Here is a 21765-nt window from a genome sequence, read left to right as displayed (position 1 = left end):
CTGCATAATATTTTTTTAACCATAGTTTATTTTTAACCACTTTTTGCTGGGCCTTTGGATTGTTTGAATTTTTTTTCTGTTTTTTTTATTGAGGTATAGTCAGTTTACAATGTTGTGTCAATTTCTGGTGTACAGCACAATGTTTCAGTCATACATGAATATACATATATTCATTTTCATATTCTTTTCACTATAAGTTACTACAAGATATTGAATATAATTCCCTGTGCTATACAGTATAAACTTGTTTATTGAAATTTTTTATTATTTTATTATTTTAAATAATACAGTTATACACACTGAAAATAAAATCATTGCTTGAGTTGATGACAGATTCCTAAAAAAATTACTGGGTCAAGGGGTGTGAGCAGCACCACTGCTATCTGATACTTCATGGAATACTTTTTTTTCTCCTATGTTTCTTTTCTAACCTTTCTTTGTAGCTATTTCGTATGAAATATTTTGCAAATAATACCTTAAAGAAAAGGTAAGATCTTGCATTACCTGTTAATTCCATGAAAATTTCTATCTATAGAAATGGATGATCTAAGATATCAGAGAAGCATCAAAGAGAAGCAAAAGAGAACATGGGTAGAAAGCATGACGATTATGTGATATGACAGTACTAGCGACAGAAGCAAGTTCTGGTGCATGTTTGCTGAATAAATATGGCTTGCTTCTCTTTAACCAATAAGACATTTAATTTTTTTCCTTGCTGTATAACAGCAGTGGCAATCAGATAATCATCTAAATTAAAGTTGTTTATATATTGAATTTTATTTGAAGGTAAGAGAAACTATAATAACATTTCCTACCAAGGGATCTTCTTAATTAATTCTATGGAAGATTAGCTTGATTGTCTTAATTTCACAGATGATACACAGAATGGTTAAATGAGTATTCCCAAAACTCTAATAGAATCAAGAATTTGTTTTACAACTAAATTTCAGTCCATTATGATTAACCCTTCTCACTTAATTATGTTTTCCTTTATAGACTTACAAACTAGCAATTACAGATTTAACTACAGCTATCAACATGAACAAAACTAGTTATATAGCATTTTATAACAGAGCATTATGTTACACCAAGATAAGTGAACTTCGAATGGTAAGATGACCATCTTGGTAAATAACACTTTAAAGCATTTGTAAACATATTTAAAGCATGTGTATTTTCTTATTATTTCAGTTATAATTTTGAAAAATAATTGCTGTGGAAATACACAAAATTTGAGAAACCAAAGAACCATTTCAAAGAATATTTAATTTGTTTGTGCTCCTCTGCAATGTCAAATGAAAAATTAATTTTACAATGCTTATATAAGCATTTAAAAGCTATATAAATTAAAATACATTACATAATTGACATTTGAGAAAATGTTTCTACTGAGAAATTGTGTGCAGAATTTTAAAGCAGTGATCACTAGCAATATTGTTTACTTAAAAATCTCAACATTAGCTATAACAGTTTGTGGGGGTATTTTGTTTAATACTGCTCAGACCACAGATGCAGCAGGGAGTTGCATGAGTGATGGTTTCCAGCTCCGGGGATCAGTGACCAGTATTGCCTGTACATTTTGAAGGCCCAACTGATGGCTACAGCAAACTGTTTTTTTGTTTTTTTTTTTTTCCCTCTATTTGCCCTGATACCTGTGCAAGCCCTCTTTTATATTTTTTAGTCTTAACCCTCTCCACTGTCCCCTTGTCCTTTTGTCCTTTTCCAATCAGGATTCCTCACTAGAGGGCAGGTCTGTAATTTCTTTCCTTCCTTCCTTCCTTCCTTCCTTCCTTTTTTTTGTACTGGGGATTGAACCCAGAACCTCGTGATGCTAAGCATGTGCTCTACCACTGAGCTGTACCCACCCCCTACCCGCCCCCCCAAAGTCTGTAGTTTCTTAGTGTTCTGTCCCATCCTCTTGCTTCTCTATCTGGGGTCCACTTTTCTCCCCCTCCTTGTTTCTATCCACTTCCATTGTCAATGAAGCATTCTTCTGAAAGTCTACCTCATGTACCTGCTGTTCTGGACACACTGCCTCAATTTCTTTGAAACTTGGAAAGTTAAATCTGTTTAAAACATTTAAAAGTTTAGTGATTTATTTGCTCTGGAAGGAAGAAGTTGAGAAACATTGTTTCTGTCTACGAGGATGTAGACTTCCTGGTAACCAGATTATCAGGTTTCCTCCAAAGATGTTGACAAATGAATAACTAATTTTTTTTTTAACACAGGCTGTTGTTACCATTCTAGGACCTAATTAAAGGATCATTTATCAGAGTAACCTGCACAGCAGGTATCTTTGACAACTCCCTCCCCACCCCCATTCCTGCCTTTTCTGGGTAACCCTGAATGGTAAACAATGGTCTAGGTGGGGGCAGGGAACCACCACTTTGTTATCTCTGATACGTGGCAGAGCCAGTGGCCTATGAATAAGGAAAAACAAAAAACTACGCAAATAGAGCCCTAACTAGAATAGGAACATATTGGCTATTTTAGATCTGCCAGGTACCCAATGCTTTTCATCCAATGGACTCATTTTACAGATGAGGAAGTGGAAGTAGGGAGAGGTTAGAAACACATCCAAGTTACACAGGGAATCGAGACCTGTATTGGTGTTCACAGGTTTGTTTGCTTCTGGTTAATAGTCATTAGGTGGCTTTGTAAAACCATCTGACCTCCAGCATGTGGACTGGATGCCATTTTACAGTGACACCTCTTCCTTTTTGACCCCCTCCACCTGTTTTTCAGCATTCCTGGCATCACTAGACTGAGGAAACCCAAGTAACTTTCTGCAGAAAACCCACTTAGGTATCCTCCCGAGATACGGTTCCATTAAAAACCAAGAAAAAGTGAATTCTGGTTCCTACCACCTTATATTAATAAAAAGAGTAACAGTTACCACTCATTTAGGACTTAATGTGTGACAGGCACTGGGCTAAATCCTTTGCCAACACACAATCACAATATTTTAAAGTGGACTTTTACAACAACATCAATATTCCATTTTTGTGGAAGAGGAAACTGAAGCTTAGGGTTAAGTAACTTTCTTAAGGCTGAAAGGTTGACAATAATAACAGAGGCATGATACAAAGCCTGCTCATTGTGACCTTTGTGAAATCTCATTTCCTAGCCGTTGTTTCCTCGTGTCACATAATCAGCTGCTCAGTGGATCTCTAAGGCACCTTGGTACATATACAGGTTTTATAACCTGTGAGTCTGTGAAAGGAAAATTGCTAACATTCTAGTTTTGTTTTGTTTGTTTCACAAGAATTACAAATTATTTTTACAGTCCTGGTAATGTTTATTTATAGTTAATTGTACAATTCTTTCAGACACTTGAGTGCCCAATCATAAAACATTAGAGTAGAATCAATAAACAAATGGTAAAATACTATTTATTTGCATTTTCAGTTAGCATGTGCTACAGGCATATATGATTTGGCCCTTTTCTGATGAAACCATATGGCTCTTTTGGACAAAATGTTCAGTAGGAAAATGAGTTAAGAGATTCAGCTCCAACACAAATGTGGTACAGAGCAGATGACCAGTAAAACCTTGTCATTCAGTGAATGTTAGGAAAAAAAAAAAAAAAAAGAAAGAGAGAACGGTCCTCTGACTTGATTCTCATCTTAGACAAGTATCTTTTTAAAAATAAAAGTATTGAAGTAATTTTCCAACAAGTGCTTGTTAATTTTATAATCTCTGTTTTCATTGCTTTATGATTTATTCATTTAACAGAAATTAATCAAATGCCAAGTATGTGCAGGCACGGTGCCAGTTACTGGCTTTACAGTGGTGAACAAAGTGGATTATCTCTGCCTCCATGATATTTAAGTTTCTGTGAGGAAAACAATAAAACACTAAAAAGAAATTAAATGTCAGAAGGTAACGAGTACTCAGCTTTAGTGTCAACAGACACTTAGTGAAACTGCTGAGTTGGGGAAGGGTGTTGCACACCACCTTCAATCCACACACGATAAAAATGCTGAGGCCGTTTCACAAATAGCACGTGAAGTGCAAGCACAGCGCACAGCACTTGTCAGAAAGTAGCAACGTCCATAGTGTTTAGATAAGGGGACCCTTTAAACCTAACAGGGATTATGTTTGGCCATAAATTTTAAGTCACATTAAGGAACTAATTGTGAGGTCCTAGCTTGGGTGTAAACTCATTTGCCCATGGCCCATGCAGTAAGGCTCTAAAGAGTGGACTCTAGGTTGTAAGTGATGATTTTATTTTTAGGCATTAACAGATTATGGAATTGTGCTTCTTCTTGATGCTGGAGAAACTGTGACATTAAACACCCTCATTAATCGTGGACTAATCTACGTAGAACTGGGGCAGTTCAGCTTTGCATTGGAGGTAAACCTTCCTGTTTATTTGTAAAAAGGAACCCACTTGATCTTGCATGTTCACTTCTGAAAACCAGTGAAAAAGTTTTTCTCGATATCAAATGGCAATATTAATGAATAATAATTCAACTTGAGCAAGAATTGTGTTGAAATGCTTTGAATGAATAATGGAATCTTTGCAAAAAATGTGCATTTTCACTTTGTCTTTTATTACAGGTAAATGGCCAGTATGTTAAAAAAAAAAAAGTCTGAACTGATGAAATATCAAAATTATCATCTCCCTCAAAGGGAGTGTCTTAGCTATAGACCAAACTCAATTATTTGGCAGATAAAATGATTTATAAACCGTTTACTTTGCTACTCAGTGCTCTTTCTCATTTACAGTTTTCTTCATTCCACATTGAAAATATATCAAAATGAATTTGTTTGCTTCACAAAATAGCAGCTCAGACTAGGCTACCGGGAATAGGCTTTTGAGTTAGTGGGAACAGATACTCGGAACTGCAGTAGAAGACAGACACTGCAACATACAGAAAAGACACAGGTGGTTTCAGGTGTATCACTTTATAGAATAATTAAACAAAATTCACCATTCTCATTTTTATAGTCTGTATTGTCTATTTTGAGTTAACTTCGGAATTGAGATTAAGAGAGACAGGCAAAAATTAAATAGCAACTTGAAGTTCACAGTGCAGTGATAGCAGCTTTGCTTCTTTGTCTCTCGGGAACCACAACAGAACACTATGTAGCCAAGTGCTTCCTATTTTTTCACCTCCAGAGATAGCTTGTATTATTTTTCAACTTCTGGAGTCATCTTCTGAGATTCTGTCCCATCATTAAGGAAATGTCTGAGAAACCTTATTATAGGCAATTTACACTATGGTGAAATGTAATTTCAAGAGTTGAACTCCCTAAGATTTTGGTTTTGAGATGTACCAGTCGAAATTCGCTCAGGTAGGGGAAGCTAAAGAACTTTGTTTGGAGTAGGCAAAAAAAATCTATGGAACTCTGGGCAACAGTGTTGGGAGGAGAAATTGAGGAAAATGCGAGTTGGAAGCAAAAGACCTCAGCTGTTGGAGAATTAACTGCAGGGCCTGCTTTATCTACCTAGAAAATGTTTATTTTGTACTTAACAACATTAACTCTACTCATTCCATAGGTGCTACATACCAGGTTCTCCACAATGCCGCACAATTTATAACTGTAGCTTATAGATGAGGAAGCTGATATTCGAAAGAGGTTAAATAAACTCTTTTAGCTAGGAAGTACTGGGCAATATTTGAACTCAGGTCTCACTTGACTCCAAATCCCATGTTCTTTCAGACAAGGCAAGGCACTGACACTGGCTTTTAAGATATGGAGACAAAAGATTTCCAGTCCTTGAGGAGCTCATGGTCTGGTGGTGATCATTCCTGACTCATTCTTGGACCCCCCCCCCCGCCTCCTCACACCCTACATCTAAATCATGAGCAAGGCCAGTCAGCTCTACCACCAAAACATATTTTGAATTCAGTCGTTTTTCATTTTTGCTACTGCCCTCCTCCTCATTCAGGCCTCAGCCGTCTCTCCCTGGACGACTGCCGTAGCTTCCTCACTGGCCTCTCTGCTTCTGCTCTTGTCCCTCTGCCTGCTGTTCTCCACACAGCAGCCGGAGCAGAGCAAGTTATTCCTCTGCTCAGAACCCTCCAATGGCTTCCCATCACACTTAGGATAAAATCTAACTCTCGATGAGGCCGACCACGACCCTGCATGATATGACTGCTGCTCACTGATCTGACTTCCTTGTCCACAGTCTTCTTTTCTCCACTCAGGTTCTGCCATTCCTGGGAAATGCCAGGCTTCCTTCCTGCTTCAGGGTCCTCACGCAAGCTATTCCCTGTGCATAGAACACTCTTCCCATCTATCTGCATATGTCCTCCTTTCATTTCAGGTTTCTGCTCAAATGTGACTTCCTCAGTCAGAAAGAGTGTACATTAATTAAAATGGAATATTGAAAAATTTAAACAATCCAAAATAATTTTGGAAAAAGAAAAGAAAGGAACAGAAAACAGAGGAGATCAGCAGAAAACAAATAAAATGGCAGACCCAAATCCAGCCTCATCAGTAGTTACACTGAGTGGAAATGGTCAACACGCCAATTAAACTAGTGAGAGTGTTGAATTGGAATCTTAAAAAAGTGTCAACAATATGCTGGCTGCGAGACACACACTTTACCTATAGTGATGTAGATAAGTAAAAATAAAAAGGCTAGAAAAATACGCCATGCACACACTACGGGCTTGCCTTGGAGATACTGCAATAACATGACTCACGCAAATTTTGGGGTTTCCCACTGTATATAAAGGTTGTGTTTACATGATGCTACAGCCTATAAGTTTGTAAGAACATTATGTCTAACAATGTACATATCTTAATGAAAAAGAATTTATTGATAAAAAATGCTAACCATCATCTGAGCGTTGTCACAACCTTTTTACAACAGTAAAATCAAAGATCACTGATGATCACAGATTACCATAACAAATACAATAATAATGAAAAAGTTTGAAATATTGCAAGAATCACCAAAAGGTGACACAGAGACTGAAGTGAGCAAATGCTATTGGGAAAAATGGTGCCCACGGACTTGCTTGAAGCAGGCTTGCCATAAACCTTCGATTTGTAACACACGCAGTGTCTGTGAAGCACAAGAAAACAAGATATACCTGTAATTAAAAGCCAAAAAATTTTTCTTTGTGTAAATTTAGAAATTAATTTGAAAAATTAAAAAAAGAGATGGTGGCTGAGGAAGACCAATGAAGGAATATACGACTGAATAATAGGAGGACTCAATGGAGAACTGAGAGAGAGCAGAGTCTTCAAACATATGCAGGGAAAAATTTTTATTGGGAATAATTAACTAGCAGAGAGGTAGTGGGATGAGAGATGAAAACATACTAGTTAATTGATAGTTGTGTGATCTTCATAAGAACACCTTGATCAGGAAGTAGTGTGCATCCTTTAGACCAGCATTGTTTAGGAAGTCAATGGTTAAACTTGTTGGATTGAGAATATTTGTTTATTTCTTTGTCCTCTTGAAAACCAAGAAAACATAAAAGAATAAAAAAGCTATAATTCTACAAAGTTAAAGATAGCAGAGAAGAGATGCTTAGACACCACAAACTACCTTTCCAGATTTTAGTGCCTCAAAGTTAAATATGAATGGGTGATCAAAGATCCTACGCTTTCTTGAAGGAAGAAAAGTAGAGAGTTAAAAAACACATTGTCACAGGTATAATGTAGGGATGGTGGGAGAAGAGGAGGTGTATGGAGTGATAGAGTAAGATAGCTAAATTCTATCCTACGTTGAAGTTAAACATGATACGATACTCATGTTATTTAGACATTTGAAGGTAAATAGTGAAGAAATAACAGCAAGGTATAAAAATGATTGACTGTAGAGAGTGGAACTCAGAGGTAAGGAGAAGTGTAAGCATTGTGAGTAGTATTTTGGTTAGGTTATATTTGATTAGACAATACATTTTTTCTTTTCTTCCAAATAATTCCATTTGGTATCAAAATTACGCTTCAGGAATCTAAGTGGGGAGTCCATATTCTCAGGCTGCTCCGTAGACTAATACTCTCCCCTCCTGCAGGGCCGTGGAGCGCTCGGTTTGACCTGCTGCTCCCGCTTCCACCCCCAGTATTAGCCCCAGACTTATTCTACCCCATAAAACAGCCAGCTTCCTCTCCCTCCTACCGGCAAGGAAGGTTTGTGGTAGGGGGAGGGGGAGGGGAAGGAGATGGGAGGAGAAGGAGGCTGTCGTTATGGTTGGGTCCTCTCTAGCTGGGCAGAAACCAGAACTCTGACACTTGTCCTTTAAGGCTGTCAAGGGCCCTCATCCCAGCCTCAGGGAAATGGGAAGGGAGTCTGGAAGGATTTCCTTTTGTCACTCCAGGGGAGATACAAGTACTCTCCACAGTCTAGCGTGGTCAAGGGAGCTCCCAACGAGAACTGCCCAAGAAGATGCCTGCTGAAGCTGTCCTCTGGGAAAAAGCAGAGCTGTTTTCATTCCTTCATAGGTCTTGAACTCTTACTTTTGGAAGGTTCCTTCTCACATTATGGCAAACATTGAATTCAGTCTGTATCTCATATCTCATACACACGCACACATCTCATTGCAGTTGACATGATCCTTTGATATGTAGCTATTTATTTAAATATTTTATTAATTTCAGTTTAGTGATGTTCTTACTTTGCTTCAGGATTCAGTTGTTTTTATAGGGCTTTGAAAAGCTTTTGAGCTTCAGACCCTGGTGCCTAATAGAGGACCATGTTTGGGGGCCACAGTGGCAGGGATCTCTGGCCAACTTAGCACTTTTAATTCCCTTAAACAGCCTCTTCCCCAGTGCCATTCAGGTCCATCCCAGCTGACTTCCCCGACTTCAGATCTTGCGGTTAGAGTTTCCGTTGCTCCCTCTCAGAAAGCCTCTAGGGTCCCTGGACCAAATGATACTTAACTTTTCTCCTGAAGTGTGGATTGCAAAGGTAGGAGCAGCCTTAGAGAATCCACACGAAAGGCTCGGTTATGCCCTTTCCCTGGGCCTGGGTGCCTGCTTGTCCTATAGTCACATAACGTCAAAGATTCTCTGCAGGTCAGTTTCTATCTCTGTGTGGATAGATAAGTACTTGGTGGTATTCACTGGGGGGAAAAAAAAACAACAACAGTAAAAAGAAGGTAAAAGAGAGACCTCGTTATACATAGCAGGCAGAAGCGCAGGAGAAGTGGAGAGAGTATCACCAGATTATGAGTGAGCTTGTGGTTATGGGTTTCCTCTGTCCCAGCCACTCCCACTCTAATGTGATACTAAAAGGGAAAATAAAGTTTTAAGAAGTTGTATATTTTAATGCTTGTGTTAAGTATTTTCATGGTAGAATCAAAGTTAGAAGAAAGTTGAAGAAAGCACAGAAGACAATGTCATAAAATTAACAGAAATTTGTAAAACTGTTTCAGGATTTTAAACAAGCTGCCCTGATAAGCAAGACTAGTGTGAGCCTTTGTCAAGCCACTGCCATGTGCTATCACAGGTATGGAGTGCCATTTATGTTGATGGGAACATGCGTGGGACTATCGAATTATAATTAGAACAGAAGAAGGGGAGCAGAATGTTGTGGAAGTGACAGTACAGAAATGGGGAGAGACACAAAGAAGCCCTATAGAGAAGTGGGGACCACATCTAAGTGTGTCCTTAGCACCCTTCTACCTTCTAATGAACTGTTTCAGCCAAGGCAGCAAGTAAGTTCCCTGCTTCGCCGCACTGGGGGCATCCATCTGATGATTCAAGCCCATTTACTGGGAAATTTTGACTGTGGTAATACACAGAATAGAATCATGCCTAGCTTGAAATATCTAAGAATAAAATCAAGTAATTAGTTTTGTTCAGGAAATGGAACTGACTTTTAAAAAAGCCTATTTCCTGGAAGGGAGGTTGATTTAGGAAAATATTGTATTTCCAAAAGAATTTTGCATGTAGAAAACATTTTGTAATCTAAAGCTAATTTAAACAATACCAGTAAATATTTACAAGATAGAATAAAAATCTACAAAAAAATACTACTTAAAACATTATTACCTGTTTCTGGTATTAATAAAAATAAGTAAGTGTAGAAGGGGAGAAAAGAACAGTGACATAAGGCTAAGATACAGAAGCAGATCAGTTTAAAATTTACTCTGAGATAATAGTAGAGTACAGTGACTGATTTTTCTAACTGTAATACTTACATTGCTACATATACATTTTACATCTAAAAATTGCTTTCTGGACATTTTGCTTTTAAAAGCATGGAAACTCAGCACATGAATATTTCAATGTCGAATGTATTTGCCTAAGAAATAGTTCACACGTTATTTTTCTCGAGAGAAACAGTAACAGTTAATTGGATGAGGAAATTAGGGTAGTAGACTAGGCTGTGCAAATATCCAATTTAGACAATAGAGCATGATTTGAATTATTTAAGAAAATTGACATTCTTTCCCCCTTTTTAGGACATAGGTGGTACAGCTACATTTCCCTGTAAGAGTTAGATTTTTAAAATAGGAACATAGTATAATACCTAGAACTTGTGAAGGTGTTTTTGTTTAAAAGGCCTAAACTGGTTTCAGACCTTTAATTTTATACAGACAGCAAAACATAGTCACACCATTGTCTATTCTAATCCAGTAACCTTTGTAGGATCCGTCTCTTTAAGTAACTGTCATTCTTAAAAAGCGGCAGAATAACGAGGACTGGTGTGTTTGTTTTGGTGGGTGAGCCCAGACCGAAAACGTCCGAGGTCACTGAATTCTCTTAAAACTAAGAACAGACTCCAGAATTTTCCTCAACCTCGTTCCTGTATTTTGCAACTATTAGATTCAGTAAATTCCTCCATGTGTCGTTTCCCGATCTCTTTTATGAAATGTAATCACTGGGTATATATGGTGGAGCCTCCTTAAGCTGATACTGCTTTGCAATTCCAAATAACCAACTTTCATCAGCCGGCTAGAATCTCTATTGTCCTTTAATAAAAGTAGAATTTAAATAGACAGTAAAGCTCCGATAACTCACAGTCCCAATTCCATGTACTTCGAGTTTCAACAGTTTCACTGAATTTAACCATAAGGAGTGTTTAGTGACTGGCTGTATTTATTTCAGGAGAAATATTTGTGCTTTTCAAGGTGAGCTGTAACACACTTATTACTACAGCAGCATGGTTAATAAATATTGAGGTTCACTATTGGCGTCTCATAGTGGAGAAGGTAAAATTTGTCCCATTTTGAAAATTTTTAAAAAAGGAATACATCTCTAAATTTTAGGGCTTTGATCTTTGAACTCGTGGGGCTTCAGACTTTTCAAGTATGCCTTTGTATCTCTCTGGCTCTCACTCTTGTGGTTGCTAGGAGACAACATTCCTTAGGCTGAATATCCTACTTGTCGCCCCATTTGGTCACTAAGAGTGTTATGGTAGAGTTAATTTTTAGATCTCTTTGAGAAAACCACCTTTAGATTAAAAAAAAATTCACAGGAGAGCCTGATGGCTCAGAGTTACATATTCTGTCCACTTTTTATTTGAGCACATTTATTTTATTATTCTTATCTTTGCATAAAGTATTTTTGGACCTTTGGCTCTGCAAGCCACATTCTTTAGTTTTGGGAGGTATTTATGATTTATTTGTACAGCAGTAGGGCACATCTGGTCGCGTATGTGATTAATTTGGACAACGTGGTGGGCCTCAGTGTCTGTGGCCTGTGGCCTGTGAGCTCAGCACACGATCCTTAGTTAAACCGACATGGTAGTGAGAGTCATGCACCTTCTGTCAGCAATCATGTTCTTTTAGATTTATACAAACACTTTTTATATTATAAAAGTTAATTTAATATACTTTCATGTTTGTGATGATTGATGTTTACCAATTTATGTGCCAGCGAACATGTATCCTGATACAAGGGAGATACTCAGCCACGTTTCTCCATCGTCTAACCGCAGGTTATTTAACAAGAGCTTCGATCTACAGGATACTGTGTGATACGCACATCTTCAGAAAAATGAAGTTGCTGTTTCTATAGTGATATCTGAGTTTTGTTTTGTTTTGTTTTTTCCTAATGGTGCTGGGGGCTGAGGAGTCTCTGGTTTGCCTCTGTCATCTCCTGTGGACTTGATTTTTAGTTATCATCAGCTTTGAAGAGCTTGCTAGGTGCCATTCATGGTCCCTTTCCAGCTTAAAGGTTTAATGATTATTTACTTAGTCTGAGCAGACTAGATGTTCATTAAACATTAGTGCTGATAACTAGATAAGCATAGAAAAATAACTTCAATTTATTGCCTCATTTTTTTTCTTTTTAAATTGGTTAGTCTATATAAAGAGTGAGATTATGTTTTATAAACCATATATTGGCATAGGATTTTAAATCTCCCTCTGGGTAAGTAGGGAGCAATGTGTACAGTGCAATTTGGATGTCAGAAACATTTCAGTGATTTATGGGGGGTTACCTTGGAAATTTCAGTTTACATGGTCACCATAGGTATGCATCATAAGTAAATAGTTCATTACCCTTAGGTAGAAATACTGAGCATAAAAGAACCTATCAACTAAATGCAGCTTGTACAAAAATTACTTCTGTGTAATTATCCTCGATAAAGCATTTATTATCTATGCTAGAATTCTTTCTGTAATATAGTGAGAAAGCAACCACAGGCATTGCGACCTTATATTCAGTGAACTTTTACTTCTTAAATAGTGCCAGTTACCAGGAAAGAGGAGCGCAATCTCACTGTAAACTACCCGAGGGAACTGAACCTGTTTGCTTAGTGAGAATCCACAGAGTGAGCTCAGAAGACACCCATTGGCTCATATACATGGATGTTAACCTTCATTGGAAGCCAAGTTTCCTGGTGCTTCACTTAATTTTTTTCATTAATTTTCATTAAAAAATTGAATCACATTACGAGCAATTGAATTGCTTTCTTGGTTTCAAGCTGAATTCTTTCTCAGACCCTCTGAATACATCAAGGAGAAGGTCTCAGCTAAGAGTTAGCCTGTAACATCTTTCCAACACTTTGTAATAGACAGTGCAGGTCTCAGGTTTAGCTTTCTGTAGACTATGGTATCCAACTCTAATATTTCTTTATTTTTTGGTTGCCTTCTATTTATGGCATGAGATAATTGATTTTGTATTTGTGGTATCAAAATTAAGTTTTTTTAAAAAATAGATTTAGTATGCAAAAATGTGATTTGACTTAAAGATACTCAGTAAATGACAGTGTAGGTGGAACGTAGGGCAGCTGTGTGCAGGAGGGGCTGAAGTTTGGGAAGCAGTATTTTGAGAGATACTGCTGAGTAATATCTAGGAGATGGTAGTTTCTAGAGCAATTACCCTGGGTTCCATGCATTTTTACCTGGAAAGCTAGCAAAGTTTAGTGATGCATCTTGTTAAATTTTGAAACCTTTTTGAGAAATAATGAAAAGAATGGAAGGAAGATAATAGTCTTTATTGGGTGAGGGTTTCTGTGCCAAGGGTTTTCACATGCTGTCGTTTGATCCTCCTAACAACCTTGAAAAATTGGTGGTAATTTGTATGTTCAGCTTAGGTTTGAACTCTAAGCCTTTCTTCTGACTGCACTGTTGGGATATCAGCTCCCTGGCTCTCGTGCACCAACTACAAGTATGATAAAGGTGAAGAATGTGGGTAGAGATGACTGTGTGGGAAAGTGTGGATTTTGGAGTCTGCTCACCTAAGTCTGAATTCCAGATATTTGCTCTGTGCAACCTTAGCATGCTATTTACTATGTTACTTACTTTGTGCAAACTTTTCTGAGCTTTGATATTCTTTTACTCTATAAAATATGGAAAATTATAACAAGCTTACAGAATTGTTGGCAGGATTAAGTAAAACTGCATATGTAAAGGACTTAGCACAGTACCTGGTAAGTAAGCAGTTACTCAAAGTTAGCGCCTTCATTCTATTTTTAAAAAAATTCTAGACTCTCCATATTAATTGAGATTACATATAATTATTAGATATGCATTTTAAATGGAAAAGTGATTTTATATACCCATGAACAAATATTTGATTCCTTCAACAGCCGCCACCTCACCACAAGAGACTAATTAGGGAAGCTAGAGAGACAGAGTTGTCATTTAGTCACATATTAATTAACATTAATTAACAATTAGTCACAAGTTAATAAATAAAATACACTTCTTTTTCTCCCTTCCTCTCTTAGTATCTAAAGTGAAATGGGCTACCTTTGTAGAATATCTGAAGTAAGGACTCCCACGTGGGGAAAATTTAGTTCCTTTCATTATAGAGGACATATTAAATATATAACAGTAAATTTATTTTAAACAGATGTAAATAGTGTATTTTATCAGTAATAGCACATGTTTTTCTATATTGGCCACTGATAGCTGTTAAAAACAGGTTCAGGAATGCCATTCAGATTTATATAATTCTGAAAAAGAACTCTAGATTATAATCTCAGCATACTCTGCTATAAAAATGGCCCTGTCACCCATTTCCTTTACCAGTATCTTCAAAGAACCTGTCAGACTCGCATCGGTCACGTGGACTTACATACTTAGTTCCTATGACAGACAATAAAAATTAAAGCCTTTTTAAGAGACAAAGCATTTCTTTATTAAAAAGTTAATATATAGGAAAGCACTTAGATAATTCACCAGAAAACATCAATATTTTCATTTATTTTCAGAAATAAAGAGTTTGAAGAAGCTGTCAATTTCTTCACCTGGGCTCTTAAAATTGATCCGTGTTTTCTGGATGCTTACATTGGACGGGGAAATTCTTACATGGAATACGGACATGAGGAGGCCACCAGACAAGCACAGAAGGACTTTGTGAAAGCACTGCATTTTAATCCAGTGTGTACAAAAGCCAGAATTTATTTAAGCTATAATTTGCAGGTAATATTATATAACAATAGTTTGGACCATGAAAACACCTGTTGGACAAGAAAAACAATATATTTGGCCCTTCACTGATGATGGGAATACATGTTATTTCTTTGGCTGTGAGCACTTCACCTTTCCCTTGTTAGTATCCAGCAGAGCAGTGGGAAGCAGGGGTTTAACGAGTTACAGAGAGCCTGCCTGGGCAGCATACCCTGGGACCTGGTGTGCTAGTGAGATGCCAGTCTTCTGAACTTGTGTTTCCTTAAGCCTGCACCCCTTTCTACCTCACCCCATTAAACCTACCACACTTACAGATAACTTTTAAAATTTGCCTGATGAATTTCACAAAAGAGCCTGGCTCAGTTTTGTCTCACTAGCTTATACCTGGGCTCCATAGATTTTGTCCTGTTGAATTAGTGAAAAGCTAAAAGGATAAACAATGCATGAAAGTTTTGAAGTGGACTCCAGCCATGCCTGGGTCAGACAAACCTCTATACAGGGACTTCTGAATTCTCTAGGAAATACTCTGACATCATCCTATTAACGGTGCCCCTCTCCTGACCTTTTTTCTTTTTTTCTAGTTGGTGCTAAGGTTGGTAGATTTGCATGCATTTTCCATGGAATGTGTATAGTGATCCTAAAATTCCAGATGCTGGTACAGTTTATCAGATAGGTTTTACACCATTAGCTTATCCATTTACTTATTCAACACGTTTACTTTATTGTATATTATGTATAACTGGAGATTCAATGCCAAGCAAGTAAATGATTCCTGCCTGTGTGTGCAGAGCTCAACGTAAATTTTGTGGTGATTGTCAGAACCATTGGGTGTTTCCCATGGTGGTTGTGACTTTATGTTGTCCAAGATTGATATGAGATGACTCTGACAATTAGATTCAATTAATTAAAATTTCAGCATAATCACTCAGAGGTAATCAGTCAATTGAATGCCCCTGCAGTACAGCCTACATCCATGTTTAAAGTAGTTTAGATTTAGCACAATATAAATATACCCTTACTAAAGGCTTTATTTGATTTAAGTTAGAATCATAAACATTTGTCATGTTATGGACAATTTCCTACTTTGTGTAAATGGAAAATTATTTTAGGCCCAAGGAAAATTCCAGAAAGCTTGGAACCACTTTACCATTGCCATAGACATTGATCCAAAGAGCTGCCTAGCCTATGAAGGAAGAGCTGTAGTCTGTCTCCAGATGGGTGATAATTTCGCCGCAATTCAGGATATAAACGCTGCCATAAAGGTAAAAATCCACCTAGATTACATTATAATTAGCATAAATTAACATCATCAATGAATAGGATTAAGTAAGAAGTTTTCTGTTGCTTTTTCAAAGTGACTTATAGAGAAAACAGTATTTGTTTTGTTTTTTTAATAACCTAAATGTATTTAAAATTCAAAAAACAAATTCCTAATAAGTGTTTGATTCCTCTCACTAAATGCAAATGTATAGTTTCATGGGACATCAATATTATTTTGTAATAAAAAATGAATGCAAAAAATGAAATAACGTTCCGGGTTCGAAGGAACTAAAGAAAGAACAGTGTAAATCCTCAGCTTCTTCTGCAGTGAAACGGCAAGTGAAAATCTCAGGTTTTCTATGCAGTGATAAAAAAATCTTCTTTTTTCTTCTAGACTTTCTATTCATTTTTTTATAGATTGGGTAGATGTAATTTTTGAGATGGGGAAGTGGAAAGAACTGAAAGATAATTGCTACTACACAGGAAAAATAAACATGTTAACTATATAATTTCTTTTCCAGCTTAACAAAGCTAAACACACAAGCTTTTTCCTTGCATCTATTCTTTGCAAAGGAGCTGAGTCAAACACTAAGATTATTTGTTTTATTGCAACCAAATCAACAAAATGTTGACACTGAACCAACTTCATACCAAGTCCTTTCTCAAAATGTTTGCTGTAATGGAATTTCACCTGCACTATAAAATTACTAGTTTCCCACAAGCAGATTTCATAACCTTCATTTTTTCAGACATGAAATTGGAGATAAGTACTATTCCCAGATGCTAAATACTCATACTGTTATATTGCAGATCAATACTACAGCGGAATTCATAACAAATCGGGGTGTGATTCATGAGTTTATGGGACAACAACAGAACGCAATGAGAGACTATCAAGCAGCAATTTCTCTAAACCCCACATACTCGCTGGCTTACTTTAATGCAGGAAATATCTACTTTCACCACAGACAGTTTTCCCAGGTAATGTGAGTTTTTCTTGACATTTTCTTTTTGACGCTGAATGCTTTCTTTGTCATATATAGTTTCAAAATTCAGGCTTTACATCTCAGGCTAATCATTCGTTAGTTCTTTTCAAAAAAGTTCTCTTTCATAAGAATGTCAATCAATTATTTATTAAGTGTTTACACCTCTGTGGGTTTCAGTCACATGAGCACTTCACTGGGAGTGAGGAGATAGATATGTGTGTTAGTTCTGGTTTTGACAACTTAATGTTTTTTGGACCTCGATTTATAATGTCTGAAATGGAAGTGTTGGGTTATTAGATGATATTTTTTATATTTTGAATTTATTTTATTGGAACTGTAATGCATTTACATGATTCAAGTTCAACTTTAATTTTTGTGTTTTCTAATCTGTATTCACTCTTTTGTTCTTTGTCTTCAATTTTATTTTGTTCTTTGTCTTTTTCAGTCAGAAGCGTAATTCATTTACTGTCATGCTTTCTTTTACATTGTGATAAGTTGTTAAGGTTATGCCTTTTCTCCAAGTACTGTATTCAGCAGTATTCCTATGTGTTTAGGTCTTTAATGTTTTAATTTTTGTTTTTCCCAAGTGTTGCACTTGAAATTTTATTTCCCTTTTGACTAAGGAGTAGTGATCAACATCTAATTTAGTCTCATATACGTGTTATTATATCGGTGTTAACATATGTGTGTAACTATAAGAGGTTACTTGAGTAGATTCTATAGGAAAGAACGGGTTTAAGGAGCAAGCCCAGGGGCAACACCAGTGTTCAGAAGTGAAGCAGAGAGGAGATGCCAGCGTGTAGAGTGAGAAGGAAGGATCCAGCCAGGATGGTGGGAAGAGAAGCAGGAGAGCATGGTATCACCTGAAGGATAAAGTGCTTTAAGAAGGGAAACGTGTCCTGTGTCAAGTGCTGCTGAGACATCAAGGAAGACGAGGATGGAGAGAGTCAGCAATGACTTTGGCAGGAACGTTGTCGGAGTAGCAGTGGAAGCAGAGCCTGGAATGGAAGAGTTGTGGAGGAAATGTGAGGTGAAGAATTAGAGACAATGGAACTAGTTCAAGAAATTCTTCTGTGAAGAGAAGTAGTAAAATGGGGGTGATAGCCAAAGTGGAGTAAGAAGGTCTTATTCTTAATTTTTTTAAATATGAGGGAAAGTGACTCATGTCCCGATGTTAATGAAAGGATCAGGTAGAAAGGGAGAAATTGCCGGTGCTGGAGAGAGGGGGAGGGCAGAGTCGGGGCACAGCTGGATTTTGATAGTAGGCACATTTCTGTTTACTGATGATATTTTCTCCGTGGAATAGGAGTACCGGTTACTAGTTAAGAGTTAAGGTGGACCGATAAAAAGGGGGACAGCATGGCTGGGAGTTCTGAGGAGAAAAGAGAAAATGTGAAATAATTGTTGTAGCAAGTGGTAGGGCGAACCTGCAAGGGGGGTGCAGTTGGATTACCAGACAACTTGAAGTTCTCATTTGAGGTTTGTGGTCAAATTTCAAGTGAGACCTTGACCCTACACTGCTTTGTGTATAATTCTTCCCACACAGATTCAGTATGGCTCTGTTGTTTCCATGCATCAATCTCTTATCTTCTCACTCCAATTGGATTATAAACTCATCAGCGTGAGGGATCACTCTCCTTCCTCTCCTCCCTTCACTTCCTCACTCAGAAAGCCCACCTACACCCACAGCTTCTACTCCATGTCAGCCTGCGCCTTTCTTCTGAACTCCTAGCCCATATGTATCACCAGTTGCTATAACAGTATACTTTACAAGTGCATTAGAGCCCAAACTGAATTAATCTCTGTCTCCTACCCCAAACCAGCTCTTCTTCGTATAAACCCCGTCTCAATTCAGGACGTCGTCTTCCACAGTCGCCTGAGTGGAAGCGTCAGCACCAGCCATAACTCTCTCTTCCCCAACTTCTTCATCTAATCAGTCATGTCATCTTGTCTGTTTTGGTTCTTAGTTTTTTCTCACATCTGTCCTTTCCATTCTGTTTCTACTGCCATTGCCTTGGTGTAGCTCTTATTCTTTCCTGCATTAGATCAGTTAGCTTGCTGACCCCAGTGATGAGGCTGCTTGACATCGGTGCCGGCTGCTGGCTGGATGCTGGAACAGAGAGTTATCCGAGGTCTAATTCTGTAAGGCGTGAATGAGGCTGTTGTAGCTCAGACCTCAGTGGACAGCTGGGAGGCTAGTGTTTTCCCAGGCTGACAGGCCAAGGTCGATTGCCTTAAACCACTCAGGCTCAGACCACTCTCTGGCTGCGTCTTAGCAATGTTTCTCTGCATTGGAGAGTTAGCTAATGCGATGAAGACAAACACAATGCCCAGAGCAATTTTCTGTTTCCAAAAATGTTTAAGGTCCATATGAGAGGGAACCTTCATGTTTTAAACTCAGTTGTCCTTAATAACTCTATGAGCATCACATATCAAACTATTTAGGTTAGATCTAAAGTGTAGTATGGCTCCATTTTTCGCAAACTGGGGACATAGCTGGCCAAATATTTGATCTAAAACGTATTCCATCCTCTGTTTTGATATACTGGATACCTGGGCTTTGCACTCCCTTCAGAGACAGGCAGACTTTGACAGCAGTATTTCAGCTATTTTGCTATGCTGCAGGCCTCTCCGTGGAGAAAATTCTCCTAGTTCCTGTGCACCCTCCCCTGGCCTCTTTGTTTCTGACTATACGGAAAGATTTAGGACCGGGGGATGGGCCCCTCCACAGGTCAGATAATCCCTAGAGGGTTAAAACATATATGTGTTCTGGCTTCTTTTATGGTTGGTTAGTGACTTAATGATCTTAAAGCACATTTGGATGAGCTTCACGCATCATGAAGTGCAGGTGATTTAGAGTAGCTCGATCTGCTTTCTCGGTAATCACACATATGAAGGCACTAGACTAGTTGCTGAATCAAGGCCATCCATTGTGGTAGGTGCCCTTGGCCTCTGATTACTTCATAGTTAATGCTCCTATTCTTCAAGTAACCCCGTTACATCTACGGGCTTTCATTTTCTAGGTAATACATTTTCAAAGCTGTAATAGAAAGTTACATTGTTCAAAGTTAGGCATACTGTTGTGTTTTACTGAGTTAAGTCATTTTACCTGAGGGAGGCCTTTGCTTCTACGTTATTGAAGTCATGCTTTGGTGATGTAGAATTGTGTAGCCTTTACTGGTCATTTATTGATGAATTAAGATGAAACTTAAAATTACTTTTTGAGGGAAGTCTTGGCCCTGCTTCGAGTCATTCCCTTGCCTCATTTATAATGACTTTGAGTCCAGCCTCCTGTTCAGGAGTGAATTCTCTTTAAGCTCTTTGCAGAGGGATGTCTATTCTGCCATCTCAAAAGATCCTTAAACTGCACTTAACTACAGCATAGAACTCCCGTCCTGGGATGAGATGGGTTACCCAATCTTGATCTAATAGCCTCTCAAAAGTCACAAGCAGCAAAATTCATGGAGTATTGCCCGAGGGCTGTGATATCTCTCCATTTGTAGACACTGGCCAAAAAAAAAAATGCTATGTCAATAATAACTGACTAAGTCCTTACTGTATTCTGCAAATTGTTCTCAGTAATTTACTTATTAGCTCACTTAATCCTCATAGCAACACTGAAAGTCAAGTTCTATTTGTTGCCTCCATTTTACAGATGAGAAAAATTGAGGCAAAGAGAGCTTTAGTTACTCACCCAAGTGAGTAATATCTCATAGAGATAATAAATGGTAGAGCCCAAATTTGAACCTAGAAATCTGTCTCCGGCATCTGAGCCCCTGGCCACCGTGCTGTCAGTGTTTCATTTCACCCACAATGGAAGTTAAGTGAACTGAGGACAAATCCCTGGAAAATGCAGACAAAAATAGTTGAGTAAAGAAGACTGATTGAAAATGATCAGTGAGGTAGGAGAAAAACCTGGGAGACACCCTGTCTCAAAGATAGAGAGTGTTTTAAGAACGAAGGAGAGACCAAGACTGTTCATGCCACAGAAATGCCATGGAAGAAAAGGGCTAGAAAATGTCTACGGGGCTGGAGGATGCCTTCAACTTTGGCAAAAGCAGACCTCACAGAATAGGGGGAGGTAGATAGAAGCCAGTCTGTGGTGTTTGGGGGAAAAATTGAATGGTAAAGAATTAGAGACCGCAAGCTGTAATGTTAAAAATGACCTTCCCTTTAGGGTAAGTTTTAAAGTGGGAGCCAAATTTTCGTTCATCATAGAGTCAGAGATGAGATTTCCAGCTTGAGTGGTAGGATGTCTAATCAGCATCTCAGGCTATTTGTGGTGAAGGTCCAGTTTCTACAAATTTTCCAACTTACTGTTAATCAAGGCCCTAACACCAGTTCATGGACCACACTTTGAAGGGTCCCTTCCCGCTTGATGGTGAGTTGTGAATCATCTAGAGTCTTTGATCTTCCTGACAAGCTGATTTTTATCTTCTGTCTTCCTTCCTTATATCTATTCATAATATGACTGAGTTTTTAATCCCTCCTGGTATGGTTTAGAACCTTACTGTCAAAATTTGCTTCTCTCTTTAGCCCTTAAATTCTCTGCTTTTATATGAAAAATATTAATTTTCTAACTTATATTTTATTTTCTTGTTGCGAACTTCTTTTCTAACCTATATTTTACCTTTCTCTAGTGCTGTACAGGGAAGTGGGATTTTTGTGTTTGTTGGGCTGGGAGTTGGGGCTGGGTTATGGAACACTTCACCTTAGCAGAGAGGAGTATTTTATTACTGACATTG

At 37.9% G+C, this 21765-nt stretch overlaps 1 protein-coding gene across 1 annotated transcript in view; it reads left to right on the top strand.

Annotated features, from left to right (window-relative positions):
* The window catches only part of TTC6 (tetratricopeptide repeat domain 6), a 160962-nt gene that overhangs the window by 131669 nt on the left and 7528 nt on the right, over positions 1–21765 (top strand). Inside the window, exons 25-30 of the mRNA XM_074365615.1 lie at positions 997–1110; positions 4238–4357; positions 9342–9415; positions 14576–14786; positions 15884–16036; positions 16845–17015. Of these exons, the coding sequence (XP_074221716.1) occupies positions 997–1110; positions 4238–4357; positions 9342–9415; positions 14576–14786; positions 15884–16036; positions 16845–17015 (843 nt within the window). The remainder of the gene's footprint in view (positions 1–996; positions 1111–4237; positions 4358–9341; positions 9416–14575; positions 14787–15883; positions 16037–16844; positions 17016–21765) is intronic.

The sequence above is a fragment of the Camelus bactrianus genome, chromosome 6, assembly GCF_048773025.1.
Source record: "Camelus bactrianus isolate YW-2024 breed Bactrian camel chromosome 6, ASM4877302v1, whole genome shotgun sequence".
NCBI classification, from domain to species: domain Eukaryota; kingdom Metazoa; phylum Chordata; class Mammalia; order Artiodactyla; family Camelidae; genus Camelus; species Camelus bactrianus.
This window is presented reverse-complemented; position numbering and strand designations above follow the sequence as displayed.